The sequence below is a fragment of the Leiobunum rupestre genome, chromosome 9, assembly GCF_980474605.1.
Source record: "Leiobunum rupestre chromosome 9, qqLeiRupe1.1.hap1, whole genome shotgun sequence".
In the NCBI taxonomy this organism is placed as follows: Eukaryota; Metazoa; Arthropoda; class Arachnida; order Opiliones; family Sclerosomatidae; genus Leiobunum; species Leiobunum rupestre.
Window position 1 is genome coordinate 6,299,582 of NC_143392.1, and position 25,379 is coordinate 6,324,960.

The following is a 25,379-nucleotide window of genomic DNA, read 5'->3' on the forward strand; positions in this document are numbered from 1 at the left end:
AATTAGGGAAAAAATAGGAAGAAATAGGAGAAAATTAGGGAAAAAATAGGAAGAAATAGGAGAAAATTAGGGAAAAAATAGGAAGAAATAGGAGAAAATTAGGGAAAAAATAGGAAGAAATAGGAGAAAATTAGGGAAAAAATAGGAAGAAATAGGAGAAAATTAGGGAAAAAATAGGAAGAAATAGGAGAAAATTAGGGAAAAAATAGGAAGAAATAGGAGAAAATTAGGGAAAAAATAGGAAGAAATAGGAGAAAATTAGGGAAAAAATAGGAAGAAATAGGAGAAAATTAGGGAAAAAATAGGAAGAAATAGGAGAAAATTAGGGAAAAAATAGGAAGAAATAGGAGAAAATTAGGGAAAAAATAGGAAGAAATAGGAAGAAAATTAGGGAAAAAATAGGAAGAAATAGGAGAAAATTAGGGAAAAAATAGGAAGAAATAGGAGAAAATTAGGGAAAAAATAGGAAGAAATAGGAGAAAATTAATTATACAATAAGATAAAACGGTTGTTTATAATAATATTCAAAATAAAGTTGATAACCGATAGAAATAGTCAGAATATTTTAAATTCCTTTAATGGAATTATAGGAAATTTATCAGTGAAATATAGGAAAATATATAGAAAGAAAAATGGGGGGAAAGGAAGAAATAGGAAGAAAATTAGGGAAAAAATAGGAAGAAATAGGAGAAAATTAGGGAAAAAATAGGAAGAAATAGGAGAAAATTAGGGAAAAAATAGGAAGAAATAGGAGAAAATTAGGGAAAAAATAGGAAGAAATAGGAGAAAATTAGGGAAAAAATAGGAAGAAATAGGAGAAAATTAGGGAAAAAATAGGAAGAAATAGGAGAAAATTAGGGAAAAAATAGGAAGAAATAGGAGAAAATTAGGGAAAAAATAGGAAGAAATAGGAGAAAATTAGGGAAAAAATAGGAAGAAATAGGAGAAAATTAGGGAAAAAATAGGAAGAAATAGGAGAAAATTAGGGAAAAAATAGGAAGAAATAGGAGAAAATTAGGGAAAAAATAGGAAGAAATAGGAGAAAATTAGGGAAAAAATAGGAAGAAATAGGAGAAAATTAGGGAAAAAATAGGAAGAAATAGGAGAAAATTAGGGAAAAAATAGGAAGAAATAGGAGAAAATTAGGGAAAAAATAGGAAGAAATAGGAGAAAATTAGGGAAAAAATAGGAAGAAATAGGAGAAAATTAGGGAAAAAATAGGAAGAAATAGGAGAAAATTAGGGAAAAAATAGGAAGAAATAGGAGAAAATTAGGGAAAAAATAGGAAGAAATAGGAAGAAAATTAGGGAAAAAATAGGAAGAAATAGGAGAAAATTAGGGAAAAAATAGGAAGAAATAGGAGAAAATTAGGGAAAAAATAGGAAGAAATAGGAGAAAATTAATTATACAATAAGATAAAACGGTTGTTTATAATAATATTCAAAATAAAGTTGATAACCGATAGAAATAGTCAGAATATTTTAAATTCCTTTAATGGAATTATAGGAAATTTATCAGTGAAATATAGGAAAATATATAGAAAGAAAAATGGGGGGAAAGGAAGAAATAGGAAGAAAATTAGGGAAAAAATAGGAAGAAATAGGAGAAAATTAGGGAAAAAATAGGAAGAAATAGGAGAAAATTAGGGAAAAAATAGGAAGAAATAGGAGAAAATTAGGGAAAAAATAGGAAGAAATAGGAGAAAATTAGGGAAAAAATAGGAAGAAATAGGAGAAAATTAGGGAAAAAATAGGAAGAAATAGGAGAAAATTAGGGAAAAAATAGGAAGAAATAGGAGAAAATTAGGGAAAAAATAGGAAGAAATAGGAGAAAATTAGGGAAAAAATAGGAAGAAATAGGAGAAAATTAGGGAAAAAATAGGAAGAAATAGGAGAAAATTAGGGAAAAAATAGGAAGAAATAGGAGAAAATTAGGGAAAAAATAGGAAGAAATAGGAAGAAAATTAGGGAAAAAATAGGAAGAAATAGGAGAAAATTAGGGAAAAAATAGGAAGAAATAGGAGAAAATTAGGGAAAAAATAGGAAGAAATAGGAGAAAATTAATTATACAATAAGATAAAACGGTTGTTTATAATAATATTCAAAATAAAGTTGATAACCGATAGAAATAGTCAGAATATTTTAAATTCCTTTAATGGAATTATAGGAAATTTATCAGTGAAATATAGGAAAATATATAGAAAGAAAAATGGGGGGAAAGGAAGAAATAGGAAGAAAATTAGGGAAAAAATAGGAAGAAATAGGAGAAAATTAGGGAAAAAATAGGAAGAAATAGGAGAAAATTAGGGAAAAAATAGGAAGAAATAGGAGAAAATTAGGGAAAAAATAGGAAGAAATAGGAGAAAATTAGGGAAAAAATAGGAAGAAATAGGAGAAAATTAGGGAAAAAATAGGAAGAAATAGGAGAAAATTAGGGAAAAAATAGGAAGAAATAGGAGAAAATTAGGGAAAAAATAGGAAGAAATAGGAGAAAATTAGGGAAAAAATAGGAAGAAATAGGAGAAAATTAGGGAAAAAATAGGAAGAAATAGGAGAAAATTAGGGAAAAAATAGGAAGAAATAGGAGAAAATTAGGGAAAAAATAGGAAGAAATAGGAAGAAAATTAGGGAAAAAATAGGAAGAAATAGGAGAAAATTAGGGAAAAAATAGGAAGAAATAGGAGAAAATTAGGGAAAAAATAGGAAGAAATAGGAGAAAATTAATTATACAATAAGATAAAACGGTTGTTTATAATAATATTCAAAATAAAGTTGATAACCGATAGAAATAATCGAAAACGATCGGCGAACAGTGTTGGAAATAAGCATCTTTAAAAACTAGGACAATATGAAGACTTCTAAGGGTAAAATATCAACTATTTTAATAGGCGAAACTATAAAGTAAATCTGGTCTTAACCAACTTGTTAAAATGGGAAAACAAAATCACGTGACTACCATTTCACAGCCAACTTCGATTCGGTAACTTGTGCTCATAGTTGGCCGTGCGATGGTGAAGAAATATTTATTCCTTTCAGATGCTTACACCTTTCTTTTACCAAATGTTTTAAATAATAATTAGATAATTTAGATGAATCGATTAAAATTTAAACCGCCATTAGCAAAATAAAATGAATTCGTATTTCTTAGGATAGATGGCGCTGCAGTTCTGCAAAAAGTCACGTGACTAACATCTTTTCAGCCCCCCCTGGACTTTATAGTTTCGCCTATTTATTCAGATGTTTGAGTTAAAATATAGGGTTTTATAAGAAATTTAATGAAATTATAGAAGCAAAAAGGAAAGACGTTAAATTATAAGGAAAAAATAGGAAATGTGATAACCCTGGAATGCATACCTCTACTTGGAATGCTTATCCTGCCCAGGCCCGTAGCCAGAAAAATTTCGTTAAGGATGCAGTAGCTTTTTGTGAGGTGGCACATTTTTTTCGTTACCTTATTTCGAAAATAAACATAAGTGGCGCCATGAAATATTTTTGGTATTCAACAAAAAAAACTTTATTTAGAAATAGTTACCTATAAAAAACGATCTAAACCTTAGACAAAGACAAGTGCTCCAAAAGGAACAATTCAACGAATAGAAGTTTAAAAAACTAATAAAGATGAAGGGGCAGAGAATATTCTTTGAGGGGGAATGGATTAAATTGAGGGGGCAGGTAGGGGTTAATAAAAATTTCATTTGAGGGGGCATCTGATCCTTCCGTATAGCGTATGGTAAGATCACTCTGACGGCTTTGGCCCCGCCTACGAGAGAAAAAATCCCCTCTGCGCACGCTCCCCTCTCACGTTGTTGTTTGTTCAGTTAACATAGTGACGTCAAAAAACCCGTCAGCCACATCGAGACGAAAATCTGCCGCGATAAGCATTCCAAGTAGAGGTATGGATTCCTGTTCAAATCGATTAAAAACGTTTCGAAGGAGTTGTGTGAACCGAACTAAATCGTTTGAAGCCGCGCTTTCTGCCGCTTACGTGTGAAGAACAATTGTCGATGGAAAATATCGACTAAAAGACAAAGATTTAACTGCCATAAGTCGATGGATTTTGGGAGACTGGTTTTCTTCAAATTTATCTTTTATCTGGTGGGTACTTTTGGTAATTTTTCATTACAGAGATGACGAATTTAAATGTGTGTGTGTAAAAATCGCTACCCGAGAGCGAGAGTCACTAAGTCGAGATACGTGACTTTTGAAAGAAATAATTCGATTTTTATTGAATTTTCTATTTTATATTTAACATCTTTTTCGTGCATTTTTAATTTAAGTTTACTCACATGGTCATAATTGATAACAAAAACCCGTTTATTTCAAACATGGGCCAAATAATGATAAATCTAGGACATGACTCTATGGGAAAAAAACGTCCAACAGCGCTAACACTCGATCACAAGGACTGAAGATGCCATGCTAGGCACGACGAAACTAGTCGGACTTTCATTGTAAATATCATAAATATTTTATTAAATATGCAAATATAACGAAGTCGTTTTTAATTTCATTAATCATCATATACTTCCCTAGAATCGTTAAAATTTATCAAAAAATGAGGGGCCAAATATGGCAGGATTTTCGAATTACAAGCGCCACTTATTTCCGAATTGCGACTCAGTCATCACTAGATGGCGTTCGGGAAACCGGAAACTTGCTTGATTTTGCCCCCAATTTTTTTTTCCTCCTTTTCCCCCTTACTAAAATGGCCGCCTGTGTCTTTTAGTGGACGGCCGATTTAGTACGCGTGAAGGTACCAGAGTCATGTCCTGGATTTATCATTATTTGGCCCATGTTTCAAATACGGGTTTTTAGACTCGCGATTTTGTACGTAAATGTCGTATGTTTACTCAAAAGTTCTTTTTCGATGAGAGACTGATTGGGGAGTATTTGAAAGGGTTCGAACTGGTATTGGGTAGGAAGCCACACCCTTCGAAAGATTCCCGACTCGCTACTGGTAGCTTGAGAAAATGGCTACGGAAATGACTCGACTTCGAAGATATTTCAATTGACGGAATCATCGAGGGGGTAGTCACTTGGAAATATTTGTCACACCTGATGTCTGATTTTCGTTAAATATTCGGTGATTACCAGTGATTTCTCAACAATTTTTCGTTGAATTCCCGTGATTACCTATGACACGGTTGCAACAATAATTTAATATTCAAATTCCCTGACTATTCCCTGTTTTTCTGACTTTTCAAACAAAAAATAGACAATTTTTATATTTATATTTTACTTTATCAGAAGTGTATAAATTAAAATCAAGTGTAAAAATCTAAATCAAGTGTAAAAATCTAAATCAAGTGTAAAAATCTAAATCAAGTGTAAAAATCTAAATCAAGTGTAAAAATCTAAATCAAGTGTAAAAATTAAAATCAAGTGTAAAAATTAAAATCAAGTGTAAAAATTAAAATCAAGTGTAAAAATTAAAATCAAGTGTAAAAATTAAAATCAAGTGTAAAAATTAAAATCAAGTGTAAAAATTAAAATCAAGTGTAAAAATTAAAATCAAGTGTAAAAATTAAAATCAAGTGTAAAAATTAAAATCAACTGTATAAATTGAAATCAAGTGTATAAATTGAAATCAACCTACATTTCAGTACAAAAGTATTATTGCAACGTTTAAAAAATTAGCAAAACTTTAAAGGAACATAGAATTTGTCAGATAACTATTACTTTCAAAAAGTGTGAAGATAAAATTGAATTCCCTGACTTTTTACAAATTCTTAAAATTCTTTGACCTTTCCCTGACTTTTTATGCCCATTTTAAATTCCCTGACTTTTCCCTGATTTATATACCCATATTAAAATTTCCTGACTTTTCCAGGAATTCCAGGTACCGTGGCAGCCCTATTAAGTGACTACCACTCGGGAATCATCACATTTGAAGAGAAAACGCTTCGGCGAAGAGGAAATGAAACTGACCTTGTAGCAGTCGCTGATGTTGACGGACTTTCCGAATTTGGCGACGTATCCGAGGATGCCAGTCCCCCAGGGAATGCGAATCTCTTCCTTCTCGACCATCTGCTCCATGGTGGAGTTGACGGAGACGTCGAAGAGCTGACTGACCAGGCAGCGGTTGGTGGCGCCCTTGTCCCCTTGAACGAGGAAGAGCGAACAGCGGTCGGCGTTCGTCAAAATGCTGACGTTCTGGAGGATTTTGTGACACAGACTCCGCACGTCCAAGTCGTTACAGATGTCCTTAACCAACTCGAAGATCAACTCGAGTTCGTTGAGGGCCTTCAGCTCCTGACGGCTCTTTCGCGTCGGCCGGAAGCCGGACGAGGCGGAAGACAGTCCTTCCGAGGGCAACAGGGGCAGCGACAAGAACGTCGGCGTCCCGTCCACCGTGGTCACGATGGGCCTCAGCAGCCCGCCGCGCTCGAACTCGTGGGCGGAGATCTTGCGCACGGGCGTCGTGGCGCCGGAGCCGGAGCCCGGGCTGGTCGGCGAGGACACGGACTCGCGCACGACGCTCTGAGGAACCGAGTGCGCCAACAGCCAGGAGTCCACCACTTGCCTCGGCGCTTTGCGGACGAAGTAGTCGTGGACGAAGTAAGGGTGGTCGTCCAGCCACGACTCAATCCGCTCGTACTCTTCGCGCTCGGCGGGGTCCGGCGCCTCCAGCAGTTGCACCCCGCCGCTGAACGTGCCGAAGCCCGCGTTGGGCTGGTGGCGCGCCAGTTCCCGCGACTCGGCGGCGTTGTCCATGTGGGCGGCCGCTTCAAAGATGGAAGAGCCTCCTCGGGGATGCCACCCCGGTTGCCACAAAGGTCGCCAGAGCACCGACGAGGAAGACCCCGATTCTCGCTGAGCTTCCAGCTTGGCGGCGCCTCCTCGACGGAAACCTACACGAACAACGTCTCATTATTGACACTTCGATAAACCTTTCTAGAAATTCCTAGCTAAAGAATATAAAGCCCCAGGAATGGAAGGATTGAAATTATGGGCCGCGTGTTTTGGCTGCGCTAGAAACTTCCGGCAACGGTTAACGCAACCCGGTCTCTCTTTAAAAACGAGAGGCGCAAAAGTTCCACTAGACGGAGCTACACCTTCCATTCCTGGGGCTTTATATTCTTTGGCAAAACAGGCCATCACTTTCGCAAAGACAACATAGCGCTACTTCAGTAAGACTTGCAAACTTATTTATCCTTTGTTTTTAAAAATTCTGCTTACGGTCATTCCTATTTGATTGGTTTTTTCTGAAGCGTCACTCATAAAGTCGATTTTAAAAATATAGCTAAGGTAGCCTTGAAGATAGTATATTTCAAAATATAGTAATTCATTTAATGAATTATTTACAAAATCAGTGATATATAGTTAATTAACTATTTATAATGGTTTGTATAAAACTATATAACCGTTAAATGAGTAGGATTTTGATCAAAAATCCACTATTTATCCAGACAACTAGGTTGGCAGGTTTGCCAGATAATCCTTTTTTGAGCTTCCCTGGTTCATGAAAAATCGGGCCCAACCTTCTGCCTCTCTAATCTCTATACACAAAATCAAATAACCACATAAGTAGTATTCTATAAAATACTACTTTTCTCTTTTACCCTTTATTCGGAAAAAAGTCCTCGATAATAAATAGCTGGTAATTATTTACCAAGAATGTATTTATTTACAGTTAGAGAAAATGAGAAAGGAGATGAGCGCCGGTCTTACCGCTCAAAACAGGGCGAAAGGAGATGAGCGCCGGTCTTACCGCTCAAAACAGGGCGAAAGGAGATGAGCGCCGGTCTTACCGCTCAAAACAGGGCGAAAGGAGATGAGCGCCGGTCTTACCGCTCAAAACAGGGCGAAAGGAGATGAGCGCCGGTCTTACCGCTCAAAACAGGGCGAAAGGAGATGAGCGCCGATCTTGCCGCTCAAAACAGGGCGAAAGGAGATGAGCGCCGATCTTGCCGCTCAAAACAGGGCGAAAGGAGATGAGCGCCGATCTTGCCGCTCAAAACAGGGCGAAAGGAGATGAGCGCCGATCTTGCCGCTCAAAACAGGGCGAAAGGAGATGAGCGCCGGTCTTACCGCTCAAAACAGGGCGAAAGGAGATGAGCGCCGGTCTTACCGCTCAAAACAGGGCGAAAGGAGATGAGCGCCGATCTTGCCGCTCAAAACAGGGCGAAAGGAGATGAGCGCCGGTCTTACCGCTCAAAACAGGGCGAAAGGAGATGAGCGCCGGTCTTACCGCTCAAAACAGGGCGAAAGGAGATGAGCGCCGGTCTTACCGCTCAAAACAGGGCGAAAGGAGATGAGCGCCGATCTTGCCGCTCAAAACAGGGCGAAAGGAGATGAGCGCCGATCTTACCGCTCAAAACAGGGCGAAAGGAGATGAGCGCCGATCTTACCGCTCAAAACAGGGCGAAAGGAGATGAGCGCCGATCTTACCGCTCAAAACAGGGCGAAAGGAGATGAGCGCCGATCTTACCGCTCAAAACAGGGCGAAAGGAGATGAGCGCCGATCTTACCGCTCAAAACAGGGCGAAAGGAGATGAGCGCCGATCTTACCGCTCAAAACAGGGCGAAAGGAGATGAGCGCCGATCTTACCGCTCAAAACAGGGCGAAAGGAGATGAGCGCCGATCTTACCGCTCAAAACAGGGCGAAAGGAGATGAGCGCCGATCTTACCGCTCAAAACAGGGCGAAAGGAGATGAGCGCCGATCTTACCGCTCAAAACAGGGCGAAAGGAGATGAGCGCCGATCTTACCGCTCAAAACAGGGCGAAAGGAGATGAGCGCCGATCTTACCGCTCAAAACAGGGCGAAAGGAGATGAGCGCCGATCTTACCGCTCAAAACAGGGCGAAAGGAGATGAGCGCCGATCTTACCGCTCAAAACAGGGCGAAAGGAGATGAGCGCCGATCTTACCGCTCAAAACAGGGCGAAAGGAGATGAGCGCCGATCTTACCGCTCAAAACAGGGCGAAAGGAGATGAGCTCCGATCTTACCGCTCAAAACAGGGCGAAAGGAGATGAGCGCCGATCTTACCGCTCAAAACAGGGCGAAAGGAGATGAGCGCCGATCTTACCGCTCAAAACAGGGCGAAAGGAGATGAGCGCCGATCTTACCGCTCAAAACAGGGCGAAAGGAGATGAGCGCCGATCTTACCGCTCAAAACAGGGCGAAAGGAGATGAGCGCCGATCTTACCGCTCAAAACAGGGCGAAAGGAGATGAGCGCCGATCTTACCGCTCAAAACAGGGCGAAAGGAGATGAGCGCCGATCTTACCGCTCAAAACAGGGCGAAAGGAGATGAGCGCCGATCTTACCGCTCAAAACAGGGCGAAAGGAGATGAGCGCCGATCTTACCGCTCAAAACAGGGCGAAAGGAGATGAGCGCCGATCTTACCGCTCAAAACAGGGCGAAAGGAGATGAGCGCCGATCTTACCGCTCAAAACAGGGCGAAAGGAGATGAGCGCCGATCTTACCGCTCAAAACAGGGCGAAAGGAGATGAGCGCCGATCTTACCGCTCAAAACAGGGCGAAAGGAGATGAGCGCCGATCTTACCGCTCAAAACAGGGCGAAAGGAGATGAGCGCCGATCTTACCGCTCAAAACAGGGCGAAAGGAGATGAGCGCCGATCTTACCGCTCAAAACAGGGCGAAAGGAGATGAGCGCCGATCTTACCGCTCAAAACAGGGCGAAAGGAGATGAGCGCCGATCTTACCGCTCAAAACAGGGCGAAAGGAGATGAGCGCCGATCTTACCGCTCAAAACAGGGCGAAAGGAGATGAGCGCCGATCTTACCGCTCAAAACAGGGCGAAAGGAGATGAGCGCCGATCTTACCGCTCAAAACAGGGCGAAAGGAGATGAGCGCCGATCTTACCGCTCAAAACAGGGCGAAAGGAGATGAGCGCCGATCTTACCGCTCAAAACAGGGCGAAAGGAGATGAGCGCCGATCTTACCGCTCAAAACAGGGCGAAAGGAGATGAGCGCCGATCTTACCGCTCAAAACAGGGCGAAAGGAGATGAGCGCCGATCTTACCGCTCAAAACAGGGCGAAAGGAGATGAGCGCCGATCAAATTCCCTGATTATTCCCTGTTTTCCCTGACCATTTTAAGAGATTTTCCCTGACTTTTTAAGGCCAAATTTTTATTTTATATTTTACTTTTATCAGAAGTTAATTTTAATGAACTTATATTTCAGTAAAAAGGTTATTGCAATGTTGAAAAAATTAGCCAAACTTTTAAGGAAATAAATGATAATCATAGAATTTGTCATAGATCTGGTCTAAAAAATAACCTTAAGAAAGTGCCAAGATAAAATTGATTCCCTGACTTTTCCCTGACTTTTTACAAATTCTAAAAATTCCCTGACATTTCCTTGACTTTTTAGGTCCATTCTTCAATTCCCTGACTTTTCCCTGATTTCCCTGACGTGTGGCAACCCTGTCAGAGTAAGAATCTAGCAAGTCGACCTACGTCAATTTGAAAGAATCCTTTAGAGTATTTTTACATTGGGCTGACTTTTATTTTATAGTTTTACTATTTCAATTATTAAAGGGTTGCCACAATATTTTCAGATTCAAATTCTCCGACTATTCCATATTTTGTTTTCCCGACCATTTTAAGGGATTTCCCAGATTTTTAAGGCCAAAACAATTCACTTCATATTTGACTTTTCTTAGAAGTTAATAAATTTAAGTTAATATATAACCAAAGATATTGCAACGTTATAAAATTAGCAAATTTTTCAAGGAACTAAATAAAAATAAAAGAATTTGTCATAGATCTAGAATAAAATTACCTTCAACAGTGTCAAGATGAAATTAAATTCCCCGACTTTTAACAAATTCTTAAAAATGCCTAACCTTTCCCTGGCCTTTTAAGTCCATTTTTAAATTCCCTGACTTTTCCCTGGCGTGAGGCAATCCTGTATTAGTGGTTTTTAGAAAAGCTATATTTTCGCTTTCGGGTAGCGTAATGTACAACTCCATTTCAGAAGTCAAGGAAATAAATTAACGAAATATTACCTCATTTTAACAAACAATTAAACATTGAAATTCGGCTCTTAAATTCGATAATTCTAAATTCATTCCCATTAAATCAAACCTATATATTATTAAATCGAACCTCTATATTATTAATATATGTAAAAAGTGAAGCGGCGAAGTTCAAACAACAACAAAAAAATTAAGATGATATACCGCGAGTTAAAAAATTGAGGTCAAAACAAAAAAAAGTCCAACGAATTTTTTTCTTTCCTCTTATAAAAAAAACCCTTCGAAAGGCTGACAAAAGGTAATTACTACTTTGGAAAAGCAAAAGAAATATTTAGGAGTCTCGGAGACACTCCCAACTCATTACAGCATCCCCGGGGCCAGTATCGTCTTCGCGGGTCGTGCGATATGCGAGGCGAAACCCTCGGCCTGATATATCGGGGTTAAATTCGCCGAGTTGAAATTAAACCCCGGGGTTTCCATGGCAACTGAGTACCGTGACAATTCGTCCGCGCTTAGCTTTAAACCGCGGACCACCAACGTCCGTTGAAGGACTCGTAATGTCCTATTGAGATTCTTCTCGGAGTCAGTTTCTGTAAGCTTTGAAGGTGCGTCGTAAATTAATATTTACTTATTCGTAATAATTCCTAAATTTATTATTATTATTTTAAGAGTTTTAGATGGCCTAAGGTGATGTCTATCTGATTTTTATTCCACAAGTTTAGATGAAATATTTTACTATTTATTATATTTGAAAGGCACCTTAAAATTTTACATCTGAGACGAATAAACTAAAGGATCCGACTCTAGAATAACGGCTATTTTCTTGTAGCGCCACAGTGCCCGATATTGGAAAGATTTCCACCCAAATATTGAACAAAAATTGGAATAACTAGTTTTTTCCCGGGAATTCTAGTTTTATTCCGGTTATTCTGCCCCCCCCCCCCGGGAATTCTAGTTTTTCCCCCGGGTAATTCTAGTTTTTCCCCCGGGTAATTCTAGTTTTTTTCCCGGGTTATTCTAGTTTTTTTCCCGGGTTATTCTAGTTTTTTTCCCGGGTTATTCTAGTTTTCCCCCCGGGTTATTCTAGTTTTTTCCCCCGGGTTATTCTAGTTTTTCCCCCCGGGTTATTCTAGTTTTTCCCCCCGGGTTATTCTAGTTTTTTTCCCCGGGTTATTCTAGTTTTTTTCCCCGGGTTATTCTAGTTTTTTTCCCCGGGTTATTCTAGTTTTTTTCCCCGGGTTATTCTAGTTTTTTTCCCCGGGTTATTCTAGTTTTTCCCCCCGGGTTATCCTAGTTTTTTCCCCCGGGTATTCTAGTTTTTTCCCCCGGGTATTCTAGTTTTTTTCCCCGGGTATTCTAGTTTTTTTCCCCGGGTATTCTAGTTTTTTTCGATTATTCTAGTCCCCCCCTCCCGGTTATTCCAGTTTTCCCAGATTCCCTCCTCCCGGTTATTATAATTTACCCTCGGTTATCCAGCATCGTAAAGTGACGAATATTAGAAAGAGTGCCGTTACGAGTCCCGTTGGGCTTAAGTGGTCCGAGAATTTAGCGTGTCAACCAGCTCGGCTCGTTGCCCTGCAAAATGACGGTGGACTCGAATCTGAGCGTAGTCACCAGTGACGCTTTAATTCGCTCGAGGGGCCTAATTCGCCGTAAACCGAGGAAGACAATGACGAAGGTTTTTCTCCTTTACTAACGAGGGAGTTAAATAAGAGCATTACTAATTAGCGGGCAACGCCAGTATTTTCAATTCGAGAAGGTGCCTCTTCTTTAGCCACGCCGGAGGGATTCTCTTTGTCTTACGCTCTAAAAATGGTTGAGGATAAATCGAGGGGCCACCCGATTCAATACGCCACATTTTGTGGTTGCCAAATATTTACTTCGATCTCTAAAAATTGCTTTTGATCTTTTGTGATTTTATGATTTCGAAAATAAGATTTAAATTTTAATATTTCTTCAAAAATTTACCGATATTTTAGTAAGATTTCTTTTGAGTCATTGATTTTATGAATTCCAAAAAAAAAGGTGGATTTTAGATTTCCATTAAGATTTCCTGATTTTTTTTGTCGAATTCAATATTTATATTTTCCGGATTAGCAAAGATTTTTCCGATTTCTAAAGATTTCTTTCGATTTCCAGAATTTAAAATTTCCCTTAAAGATTTCCGGAATTTTGGACAAAACCATAATTTCCAGGATTTTTTTATTGATAACCAAACATTTTCCCCATTTTTAAAGATTTATTTTGATTCTCAATGATTCTACAATTTCAAAAATTTTCATGGATTTTTAAGATTCCCCGATTTCTATGTTTTTGTTCTGTTTATTTTTTTTTTGTAAGATTATTGTCCTTAATTTCTTTAATTTCACGGATTTCTTAAGAATTAAAAATATTTTCGGGTTACCTTTTCAAATTCCCTGAGTTTTGGGAACCCTTTTCAAATTCCCTGACTTCACCAGGTTTTCAGGTCGTGTACGAACCCTGCCTGGGGAGTTATTTCACTTTCGGCTTATTAGCGACGGTTAAACTCTGACAATTCTTAAACGAGTAAAATGCGTGTTGACTTACGCAAACTCATTATAAAATTAATACATTCGGTCAATAAACGGTACCGCTATACGACGACGTGAAATTATCAGGGTACCGAGATAAATGTGAAGTAATTGCCAGGTTTATTGTAAACATTTTCAAAGGAACGAAAATATTAATATTCAGACCCTCATGGAGACTAATATATACCACCATTGCCTAAGTAGTATTCGTTACGAATTTCAACAATATGACAGCTATGGTTCTAAGGTAAGCTATACAACTATACTTGAAGGCGCAATTGTTTTAACAATTTCGTAATAAACTAATATTTTATATAACTTTAACCGATGACGCCCATTATTTCGGCCGATGACGCCCATTATTTCGGCCGATGACGCCCATTATTTCGGCCGATGACGCCCATTATTTCGGCCGATGACGCCCAATATTTCGGCCGATGACGCCCAATATTTCGGCCGATGACGCCCAATATTTCGGCCGATGACGCCCAATATTTCGGCCGATGACGCCCAATATTTCGGCCGATGACGCCCAATATTTCGGCCGATGACGCCCAATATTTCGGCCGATGACGCCCAATATTTCGGCCGATGACGCCCAATATTTCGGCCGATGACGCCCAATATTTCGGCCGATGACGCCCAATATTTCGGCCGATGACGCCCAATATTTCGGCCGATGACGCCCAATATTTCGGCCGATGACGCCCAATATTTCGGCCGATGACGCCCAATATTTCGGCCGATGACGCCCAATATTTCGGCCGATGACGCCCAATATTTCGGCCGATGACGCCCAATATTTCGGCCGATGACGCCCAATATTTCGGCCGATGACGCCCAATATTTCGGCCGATGACGCCCAATATTTCGGCCGATGACGCCCAATATTTCGGCCGATGACGCCCAATATTTCGGCCGATGACGCCCAATATTTCGGCCGATGACGCCCAATATTTCGGCCGATGACGCCCAATATTTCGGCCGATGACGCCCAATATTTCGGCCGATGACGCCCAATATTTCGGCCGATGACGCCCAATATTTCGGCCGATGACGCCCAATATTTCGGCCGATGACGCCCAATATTTCGGCCGATGACGCCCAATATTTCGGCCGATGACGCCCAATATTTCGGCCGATGACGCCCAATATTTCGGCCGATGACGCCCAATATTTCGGCCGATGACGCCCAATATTTCGGCCGATGACGCCCAATATTTCGGCCGATGACGCCCAATATTTCGGCCGATGACGCCCAATATTTCGGCCGATGACGCCCAATATTTCGGCCGATGACGCCCAATATTTCGGCCGATGACGCCCAAAGTATGAATAAATGCATATTCTTAAAAACATTCTACCGCATGCGCGATATATAAAGGATTCTCGTCGGCATGGCAACGTCGAATGGGCCCTCCCAGAACTCCCGCGTTGATTTCAGGGCGTTTTAAATAAAAGTGATGTCCTTTCTGTCTCAGTAGGCAATTTACAATTTCGGAGGCGCCAAGCTGCCGATCCAATAATCAAGAGATTGAACTCGGGCCATAAAACGCGTAAGGGGAACGCGCAAATTTCCCTACGATATCGATTTATATCAATATCGGTCTAACACCAGAAGTGTATCAATATCCATCTAGGACGTAATATATCGGCGGTAATAGTGGTCGATATGAACAAAGTTATCTATCATAACAGTAGTGTATAAGATAAAATCATTGCAAAAGACGGTTCAGCGCACTGTCATACCATTTTATTCTAATTTTAAATTAAAAAAAGTTTGCAAGAGCATATCCGAATATGTTTCTTTTCGTTTTACGTGATACATATTTTCGACCACAAATCGAATATCGTTGTTTTTTATTTGTTTACACTCTTAACCCCCTTTCTACAAAAAAGGTATGATCTAGCTTCAGAAGTCTTGTTTTTCAAGTTACCGCATATTTTTCCCCAATAAAGCTTAGTTTTCTCCCCCACTTCTTGGTCTCTTTACTTGTTCGCGTTTTTACTCCCCAAGTTACATAAAGGTCTACCAAACCCCCGAGTTTCAACAAAATCGGTGCGTTACACCCCGGGTCGTCTCCTTGTAAGTTTATATCATATACTTCTGTTAACACTCATCAGCCAATGTCTACTTAACATTGAAAAGAATTTGAGACGGAGCGCAAAAGCGTTTCCTTCAACGAGATTAACCTCCGTAATGTAGTTTTATAACTCTTCGCGGATCCATCAGGCAACAGCGGAGGTTGACGGTTTTGGACAATGGACTTCATTCTCTACTTGATGAGTGTGTGTATCTGCGGGACTACCCCCTTGTCCGAAACTGCCCCCTTGTCTGTCACGGCGGCGCGGGGAAGAGGAAATAAAATAAAAGAGGTTCCCACTTTTTTTGTTTCTTAAGCGAAGAAAGATTAGATCCAGTGGGGTCAAGGAGACGGCTCTAGGCTTTCACGAAAAACAGACAACATTTATTTATTCCGGGGAGACAGTCCTGTTGGCGGCGGTAGCTTCTCTGTCTTACAAAAAAAGGTTTATTATCTTGGTGGTATTACTTTTAGGGGGAGGGGGAGGTTGCAAATAATGTAAGTGGTCCCTTTGGCCCCACGATCCACTTGCATTCGCGAAAGTACGATTTAATGTTCCGATAATCCACATTTTTCCGTTATAAATTTACGAAAACTCGAGAGGCAGCTCACTTCCATTTTGGGTGCGTCTTAATCATAGTAAAATGATTAAATCAGGGTAATCAAGATTAAAAAATCTAATCACGATTTAAACGAGATTTAATCATTCTAATCATGATCTAATCTTTTTAATTAGGATTTAATCATTTTAATTAGGATTTAATCATTTTAATTAGGATTTAATCATTTTAATTAGGATTTAATCATTATAATCGGTCGAATCGAGAATTTATCATGAAAATCAAAACTAAAATAAGATTTAATCATTTTAACCAGATTTAATCATTTTAACCAGATTTAATCATTTTAACCAGATTTAATCATTTTAACCAGATTTAATAATTTTAAAAAGATTTAATCATTCTAATCATGATCTAATCATTTAAACCAGATTTAATCATTTAAACCAGATTTAATCATTTAAACCAGATTTAATCATTCAAACCAGATTTAATCATTCAAACCAGATTTAATCATTCAAACCAGATTTAATCATTCTAATCATGATCTAATCTTTTTAATTAGATTTAATCATTATAATCGGTCGATTCGAGAATTTATCATGAAAATCAAAACTAAAATACGATTTAATCATACTAATCACGATTTAGTTTTTTTAATCACGATTTAATCATTTTAATTACGATTTAATCATTTTAATCACGATTTTATCATTTTAAACAGATTTACTCATTTAATCATGATTAAATTAGATTTAAACATTCTAATCATGATTAAACGTGATTTAATCAACTTAATCGTGATTAACTTGAATTTAATAAAAATAATCACGATTAAATCGGATTTAATCTTTTGAGGGGTGCGTCGTTAATCAAGGAAGTGACATGCCCCTCGCGAGAACTACGAGTAACTAACTCTCCTGCAAAATTAAATAGCAACTTCACTATCACGGCCATATTGTACAGAGTTCGTACAAAATTTCCGGAATAAATTTCCCTGACTTTTCCAGGCCAATTTTCCCTAACCATTAAAGGGAATATAACCTCAGTTTTTTTTTGGTGTGGAACACCAACACTTCGACCATTTCCCGCTCCCTCCTATGGCTTTAGATATTTTTGGCGCGGGTTAGTTATTTCCCGCCTAAATTGTTAACATAAAAAAACCTTAAAAAAGACTTGAGGTTATATTCCCTTTAATGAATAATAAAATAATGTTTTGAGATCAAATATTTGTTATGTATTTAGATTAGTGTTGTAACTTGTAAGTCGGAAATTTTTCGGCGGGAAAACAGCATTTTCGCCTCATTTTTTCGAATCTAAAAGTGAAACTAAACCTCTAAACTAGCTTTAAACTAACACTATTAATGTTTTGTAGTATGTTTACTGATATTAGACATTTTATACCGATAAAAAGTTAACATTATAAACCTTTAAAAAGTAATTTATGTTTCAATTCAAATTCCCTGACTTTTTCAGGTTTCTCAGACCGTGTACGAACCCTGTTGTATAGCTATAAAGTTATTTTTTTAAATAATATATTAGCAGTTTCAATTCAGGGTATCTCAATTAAATTAATTTTTAATTAACATTTACATTTAATGAAGATTAAATTACATTTTGATTTACATTTCCGCTTGATTTCAATCATTAATGAATTTGTCAACCTTAAAAAATTAATAAAATTAAAAAATTAATTTAAAGTCCATAAAAATCAGATTTAAATAAAAAATCAATGAATATCAAAAAAATCAATAAAAATCCGATTTAAATAAGAAATCAATGAATATCAAAAAAATCAATAAAAATCCGATTTAAATAAAAAATCAATGAATATCAAAAAAATCAATAAAAATCCGATTTAAATAAGAAATCAATGAATATCAAAAAAATCAATAAAAATCCGATTTAAATCAAATAAAACAACAAGGCTGGTTTATAGTTATAGAAGTGAATATGATCCATCGATGGACTGTAATTCAATGAAATTTAAAAAACGCGAAAAGGTATTGCGTTTGAGATTTTTTAATTTAGGCTCAACTTTTTAATTCGGTTTGTTTAATCACACGCCTGATATCCTACACAGTACTTATGCGCTCCAATCAGGCAAAACAGGTCTACTGTTGAAAATTCTGGCTAATTTTCATCATTTTTATTTCGATTACGACTCGAAGGTAGTGTTCGGAATTGTTTATTCATTATCCACAAATATTCCCATTTATTTAAAAAAACGTTGGTAAAACGAATATCATTTTAACTTATTTAATTATGTTTTTTACGCAACCAAGCATTAATTTGAATAAAAGTTGTATTTATTTAAATAATGGTTTGTTTTATTTAAATAATGGTTTGTTTTATTTAAATAATGGTTTGTTTTATTTAAATAATGGTTTGTTTTATTTAAATAATGGTTTGTTTTATTTAAATAATAGGTTTATTCACCTTCGATTATTTAAACATTTTACAATTTTTATTCAACTAATGGTTATTTAAATAAATATTATTTAAATATAGCCGAGCTTATTTTATTCATGGATAAAAATTAATCGACTGCCGAACACTACTCGAAGGTCTATTGGTCCGTTATTCGTTTTGTAAACTTTCCAGATTTATCCTGGTTTTAACTTTTTTTCCCCGTTTACTGATGGTTTTTTCAACCTTTTCGTGTTTTTAAAATTTCATTTGTTTATAAGTAGGCTTCAAGATATAGCAAGTGAAGTACCATTTCATTGGGAATTTTCAAAATGGCCAAACAGAAGGCCGGTTTTGTAACCTACGTGCGCAGGTAGTTTTTCCAAAATATATAAAAAATTTAATTCCTTATCTTTTTATAGGATTATACAATAGGTTACAATTTTATTATATAGGACTAACAATTTTCAAATATAGGATTTTAAGGGCCAATTTCAGATTTATAAGAAAAAACAGTCTAGTTGCAAAGGCACCACCTTAGGCCCTAGTCATCGAGCGACGTTTAATGCCATTAATTCTGATGACCGGGTTACAATGCGTAGGAGGGTGGTGGCAAGCTATTCAAGCCACGCCAGCCAACAGCTCCGTACACTCACTAACGTTAAACTCAAACTTATGGAAAGGAACAACCGAAGAACTCGGATAAAACCCCTTTAAACCGTGACGAGCGTTGTCCCGAGTTTTCACCCATTGCCACAAGCTGGGATTGAACCCGGCTCCTCTCGCTGCGAGGCGAAAGAGCTATCCACTCCGCCACCCCAAGATAAATTATTTTATTATTTTAAAATATTTTTTGTTTATTTTCAATGGCACAAAAGAGCCTATTCATAGAGATGTTAAAAGTTTCTTTAGTTCCAAAGGAAAAATGTGCTAATGACCAAAAACGTGTTTTCGAGAAAAACATCGTACAACTTTATTACCATTAAATCTTTTGAAAAATTCTGCCCCCTACCGTACCCCATGATAAAAAATCAAATAAATGATAATTTGGCATTTCCAAAAGTAAATGAACTGAAGTTAGCACTCCCCATGTTGGAGGCGTTTTCCTTATGATGTTACATTTCGACTTCGAATTTGAAATTTTGCGCGCTCCTAGGCCAAAAAAGTTTGTTTTTATGAAACCATTTTTTATACGTAGAAAGAGCTATACCCACAATTCCAAAGTTCCATTTATCGCGTCAAAAGACGGTGATGGAAATTAGCTTTTATTTGGCTCTATTTTCTCATAATTTCATAAGGAAAACGCCCTCGTATACTTAGAGCTATTCCGATAACTTCGGTTCATTTACTTCTGGCATTTCTAAATCCCTATTTTTTAATTTTCAAAGGATTCTGTATCCCTTTAAGATATATCAGACTTTGAACTTGGGAATCTACATTCCAAAAATTTAAGAATTGATTATTTTGTAATTAGTAAATCTATACGTCAATGGTCACCTAACACTGAATCCAAAGGCTACGGTACCCTTGAAAAGTTGTATACGGAAATACTAGCTAAGAAATAAGGGGAGGTATCAACAGAGCTAAGATTTCCACCTCCTACAACTCCCAATTTATACTAAGATGAAGGGCTAATAATACAGACATTAATCAATGCAGCAAATAAATCGCGTTAGCCGCTTTATTGAAACGGAGTGGGTTAAGCTCGACTAAATTAAAACCACATTTAAAAAATATGAAAATTCATTTAAATTAATGTCTTTTCATACTTCTAAATATATATTTATTATATATTACTGAAATATTTTCTGTTCTAATGAAAATTCGGTGTGAAATAATTACAAGTACTAATTAAATTTAATTGAGATTAGTTTAATTTTGAATTTCATTACCAATGCCTAAAAATTATCAAAATAGTGAACAAAATAGGCGTGAAATGTTAAAACAATAAACGAAAACCAATAACAAATCAATAAAAACGAATTGAAGTCCATAAAAATAAACAAAAACAAATCAATAATAGTCGGTGAAAACGAACTTAAGTCGATAAAAACGAATTAAAATCAAAAAAAATTAATAAAAATTAATTAATTCCAAAAAAATGAATAACAAATCCTTAGGATTGTGTGTAAAAAGGAATTAAAAAAATGAATAAAAACGAATCAAAAAATGAATAAAAACGAATCAAAAAATGAATAAAAACGAATCATAATCAATAAAAACGAATCATAATCAATAAAAACCGAATCATAATCAATAAAAACCGAATCATAATCAATAAAAACCGAATCATAATCAATAAAAACCGAATCATAATCAATAAAAACCGAATCATAATCAATAAAAACCGAATCATAATCAATAAAAACCGAATCATAATCAATAAAAACCGAATCATAATCAATAAAAACCGAATCATAATCAATAAAAACCGAATCATAATCAATAAAAACCGAATCATAATCAATAAAAACCGAATCATAATCAATAAAAACCGAATCATAATCAATAAAAACCGAATCATAATCAATAAAAACCGAATCATAATCAATAAAAACCGAATCATAATCAATAAAAACCGAATCATAATCAATAAAAACCGAATCATAATCAATAAAAACCGAATCATAATCAATAAAAACCGAATTATAATCAATAAAAACCGAATTATAATCAATAAAAACCGAATTATAATCAATAAAAACCGAATTATAATCAATAAAAACCGAATTATAATCAATAAAAACCGAATTATAATCAATAAAAACCGAATTATAATCAATAAAAACCGAATTATAATCAATAAAAACCGAATTATAATCAATAAAAACCGAATTATAATCAATAAAAACCGAATTATAATCAATAAAAACCGAATTATAATCAATAAAAACCGAATTATAATCAATAAAAACCGAATTATAATCAATAAAAACCGAATTATAATCAATAAAAACCGAATTATAATCAATAAAAACCGAATTATAATCAATAAAAACCGAATTATAATCAATAAAAACCAATTGTAATCAATAAAAACCAATTATCAATAAAAACCAATTATCAATAAATCAATTAAAATCTAAGAACTAATTAAAATGGAAAAAAACGTTCTGAAGTCTAATAGATTTTAGGACGAAAAAATGAATATATCGAAAAGGGGGGGGGGAGGGAGCGGGTTGGTGTCGAATCAATTCTAACGAAACAAGAGATAAAGATGCGAAAATCAGCATGTACGAGATCCTCCCATCTGCCGCGCGCCACGGTAATCACGATCCACGAGTGGAAATTAGAAGGATCTTTATCGAGGGAAGGGGTTATTTGCCGAGTGCGCTTTACGAGTTATTAAAACTTGAATAAGTGGGGCCGCTATCACGTCCTGATAAGGCTCGAAACCGAAGTCTACAAATCCTCTATTACACACCCTCCCTCGCACGAACTTCGAGGATTATATTGACTTTCATCAACGGCTAATAGACGGAAAGTTGAACCCGCTATCCTCGCGTGAAATTTCCGGTGGCTGGCTAACTTTAGATCAACTTACAAAAACACGGTTGACGATTTCAAATCTCCCAAAGATAAATATGGCGTGTTTAGATAGATAGGGAGCTATCAATTCATTGGAGATTAAGCTAACGCACCCGTACACGTTAGGAAGACAACTTTTGAAAAGTTTTAAAACGTCGGCGAAGTGTTCCCACATTTTCAATATCAGATAGACATCTGACTTTTTGATAATTTAATTTAAAGAACTTTATTATTTATCTTCAGAACCGTTTTACATTTAGAAATAAAATTATATTACGGCATTTGATGAAATCAACGTCGCGGCATTAATGAAATCAACGTCGCGGCATTAATGAAATCAACGTCGCGGCATTAATGAAATCAACGTCGCGGCATTAATGAAATCAACGTCGCGGCATTAATGAAATCAACGTCGCGGCATTAATGAAATCAACGTCGCGGCATTAATGAAATCAACGTTACGGCATTAATTAAATCAAAGTTACGGCATTAATTAAATCAAAGTTACGGCATTAATTAAATCAACGTCGCGGCATTAATTAAATCAACGTCGCGGCATTAATTAAATCAACGTCGCGGCATTAATTAAATCAACGTCGCGGCATTAATTAAATCAAAGTTACGGCATTAATTAAATCAAAGTTACGGCATTAATTAAATCAAAGTTACGGCATTAATTAAATCAAAGTTACGGCATTCATTAAATCAAAGTTACGGCATTCATTAAATCAAAGTTACGGCATTAATGAAATCAAAGTTACGGCATTAATTAAATCAACGTTACGGCATTAATTAAATCAAAGTTACGGCATTAATTAAATCAAAGTTACGGCATTAATTAAATCAAAGTTACGGCATTAATTAAATCAAAGTTACGGCATTAATTAAATCAAAGTTACGGCATTAATTAAATCAAAGTTACGGCATTCATGAAATCAAAGTTACGGCATTAATTAAATCAAAGTTACGGCATTCATGAAATCAAAGTTACGGCATTAATTAAATCAATATTCAATTAGAAATTTATATCTTAATTATTGAAATATCGGTATTTTCTATAAAAGTCACAGAATCCGAGGCAAAGTAGACAATACAATAACTGCGACATAATTCCATTAGGTAAACATACCCATTACGAGGATCCAACTACAATAATTCTTGAACTGTTCAATTAATTGAACGTGCATAGCTCCGTTAGGCGAGACATTAAGCGGAAACTGAACTCTGCGAAATCCCGTTGGTATTTGTTTCGTCTTATCAATTGCGCAAATTGGCAAATCTTCAAAATTCGACAATCTTCGAAATTCGACGATGGGAAGGTCGCGCGTTTTATCAAATAGGATTGCGGAAAATCGTGGCATGCCCACATTTTGATCCCGGATAAAAACGCGATGACGTAGTTTATCAATTTTGTATGTAAATGTACAGAAAGCAACGTTCGACATTTGATATTTCTACATACAAAAAAAGAGCGAGTGAAGCTTCAAAACCCAATTGAGAAACTCGAGTCTACGTCATTGGATAGGGAACAGAGATTTAAGTTATGAAATTCAAAAACGAAAATAAAATTGACAGTAGTGGCAGTCATTTTGTTTACATTTCCTCTCTATTTCTCATTTCGCTAGTTCCACTACACTTCCTAATTAATAGCACCAGAAGTATAATAGCTGTTCACGGAAGAAGTTCATAAACTACTGGATTTTCGTCTAAGTATGCGATAAATCACAAAGCGTCTTCTGAGCAGACGATATATCACAAAAATGTCCTATAGTATCCTATATTTTCAAAAATGTCCTATAATTCCAATAAAATCCTATATTTTCAAAAAATGTCCTATAACATCCTATATTTTTAGTCAAATTCCCAAAAAGTCCTATAAAAACCTATTTTTAAATGGACAAAATATCAAAATTATAGGATTTTATGGGACTTTTTTTAAATTTTGCTAAAAATATAGGATGTTATAGGACAATTTTGAAAATATAGGATTTTATTGGAATTGTAGGCCATTTTGTAAAATATAGGATTTTATTGGAATTGTAGGCCATTTTGTAAAATATAGGATTTTATTGGAATTATACGAAATGTTTGAAAATATAGGATTTTTTGGAATTAAAGGAAATGTTAGAAAATATAGGATTTTATTGGAATTAAAGGAAATGTTAGAAAATATAGGATTTTATTGGAATTAAAGGAAATTTTTGAAAATATAGAATTTTATAGGAATTACACGACATTTTTGAAAATATAGGACTTAATAGTAATAATAGGACCTCTGGTATTTTCATAATCAGCGTGAATATAATCTTTTTGGCAATAAAATGCGATGTTTACTACTCCCCAAGAAATATATAATATACTTTTGATAGCGCTTATAAAAACCAACGAAACGCCTACCAACTTAGCGAGGAATTTTAAATGCAAAAGGCATATCCCATATATTCCAAGCATAAAACCGAAACGTTAAATTTATACGTATACATAAAAAATACTTGGGTTTCCTCCATCAGTCGGCAGAGAGTGAGAGAATGATGTGAACTTGGAATCGCGCGTGTGACAAATTGAAAAGCGTTCCCCAGCGCCGTGTAAGGGCTGATGACCCGTGACGCGTGCGTTACCGAATGAACTAACTGTCGCGAAAGCAAGCCGTCTTTTTTCACGGTGACACTGGTATGGAGAGAGAAAAAAAAGAATTTTTCTCTCCCTTTGACTAGACGCGGTGCCGCTCAAAACATCACCAAATGGAAATAATAAAAAAGTCGAACGTTTGATACGTTACGTCATTCAGATATAATTTAACCATAAGTATGCAATATAAATAAGTATGACACCGATCGAGCGTTTGATATTTTACATAATTATTATTTAATTTTACCGTAAGTAACGTAATAAAGGTAAGTGTGACACTGATCGAACATGAGATATTTTACTTAATTATTATTTTATTTTACCATAAGTAACGCGATATTGATAAGAATAACACCGATCGAACGTTTGATATTTTACATATTTACTATTTAATTTTACCATAAGTAAAGTAATAAACGTAAGTATGACACTGATCGAACGTTTAATATTTTAGTTAATTCTTATTTAATTTTACCATAAGTAACGTAATAAAGGTAAGTGTGACCGTTTGATATTTTACATAATTATTATTTAATTTTACCATAAGTAACGTAATAAAGGTAAGTGTGACCGTTTGATATTTTACATATTTAATATTTAATTTTACCATAAGTAACGTAATATCAATAAGTATGACATGGATCGAACGTTTGATTATTATACGTAATTT

At 36.1% G+C, this 25,379-nt stretch overlaps 1 protein-coding gene across 3 annotated transcripts in view; it reads right to left on the bottom strand.

The window, feature by feature from the left end:
- The window catches only part of LOC149926369 (dual 3',5'-cyclic-AMP and -GMP phosphodiesterase 11-like), a 52,957-nt gene that overhangs the window by 22,099 nt on the left and 5,479 nt on the right, over window positions 1-25,379 (bottom strand). Inside the window, exons 1-2 of one of the 3 annotated variants that reach the window (XM_090158046.1) lie at window positions 23,211-23,294; window positions 5,928-6,850 (exon numbers count right to left, since the gene is read on the bottom strand). In XM_090158046.1, the coding sequence (XP_090014172.1) occupies window positions 5,928-6,850; window positions 23,211-23,268 (981 nt within the window). In that variant the 5' untranslated portion in view covers window positions 23,269-23,294. Of the gene's footprint in view, window positions 1-5,927; window positions 6,851-23,210; window positions 23,295-25,379 lie in introns of those variants that run through there. The other 2 variants (XM_090158047.1, XM_090158048.1) reach the window with 2 other exon arrangements.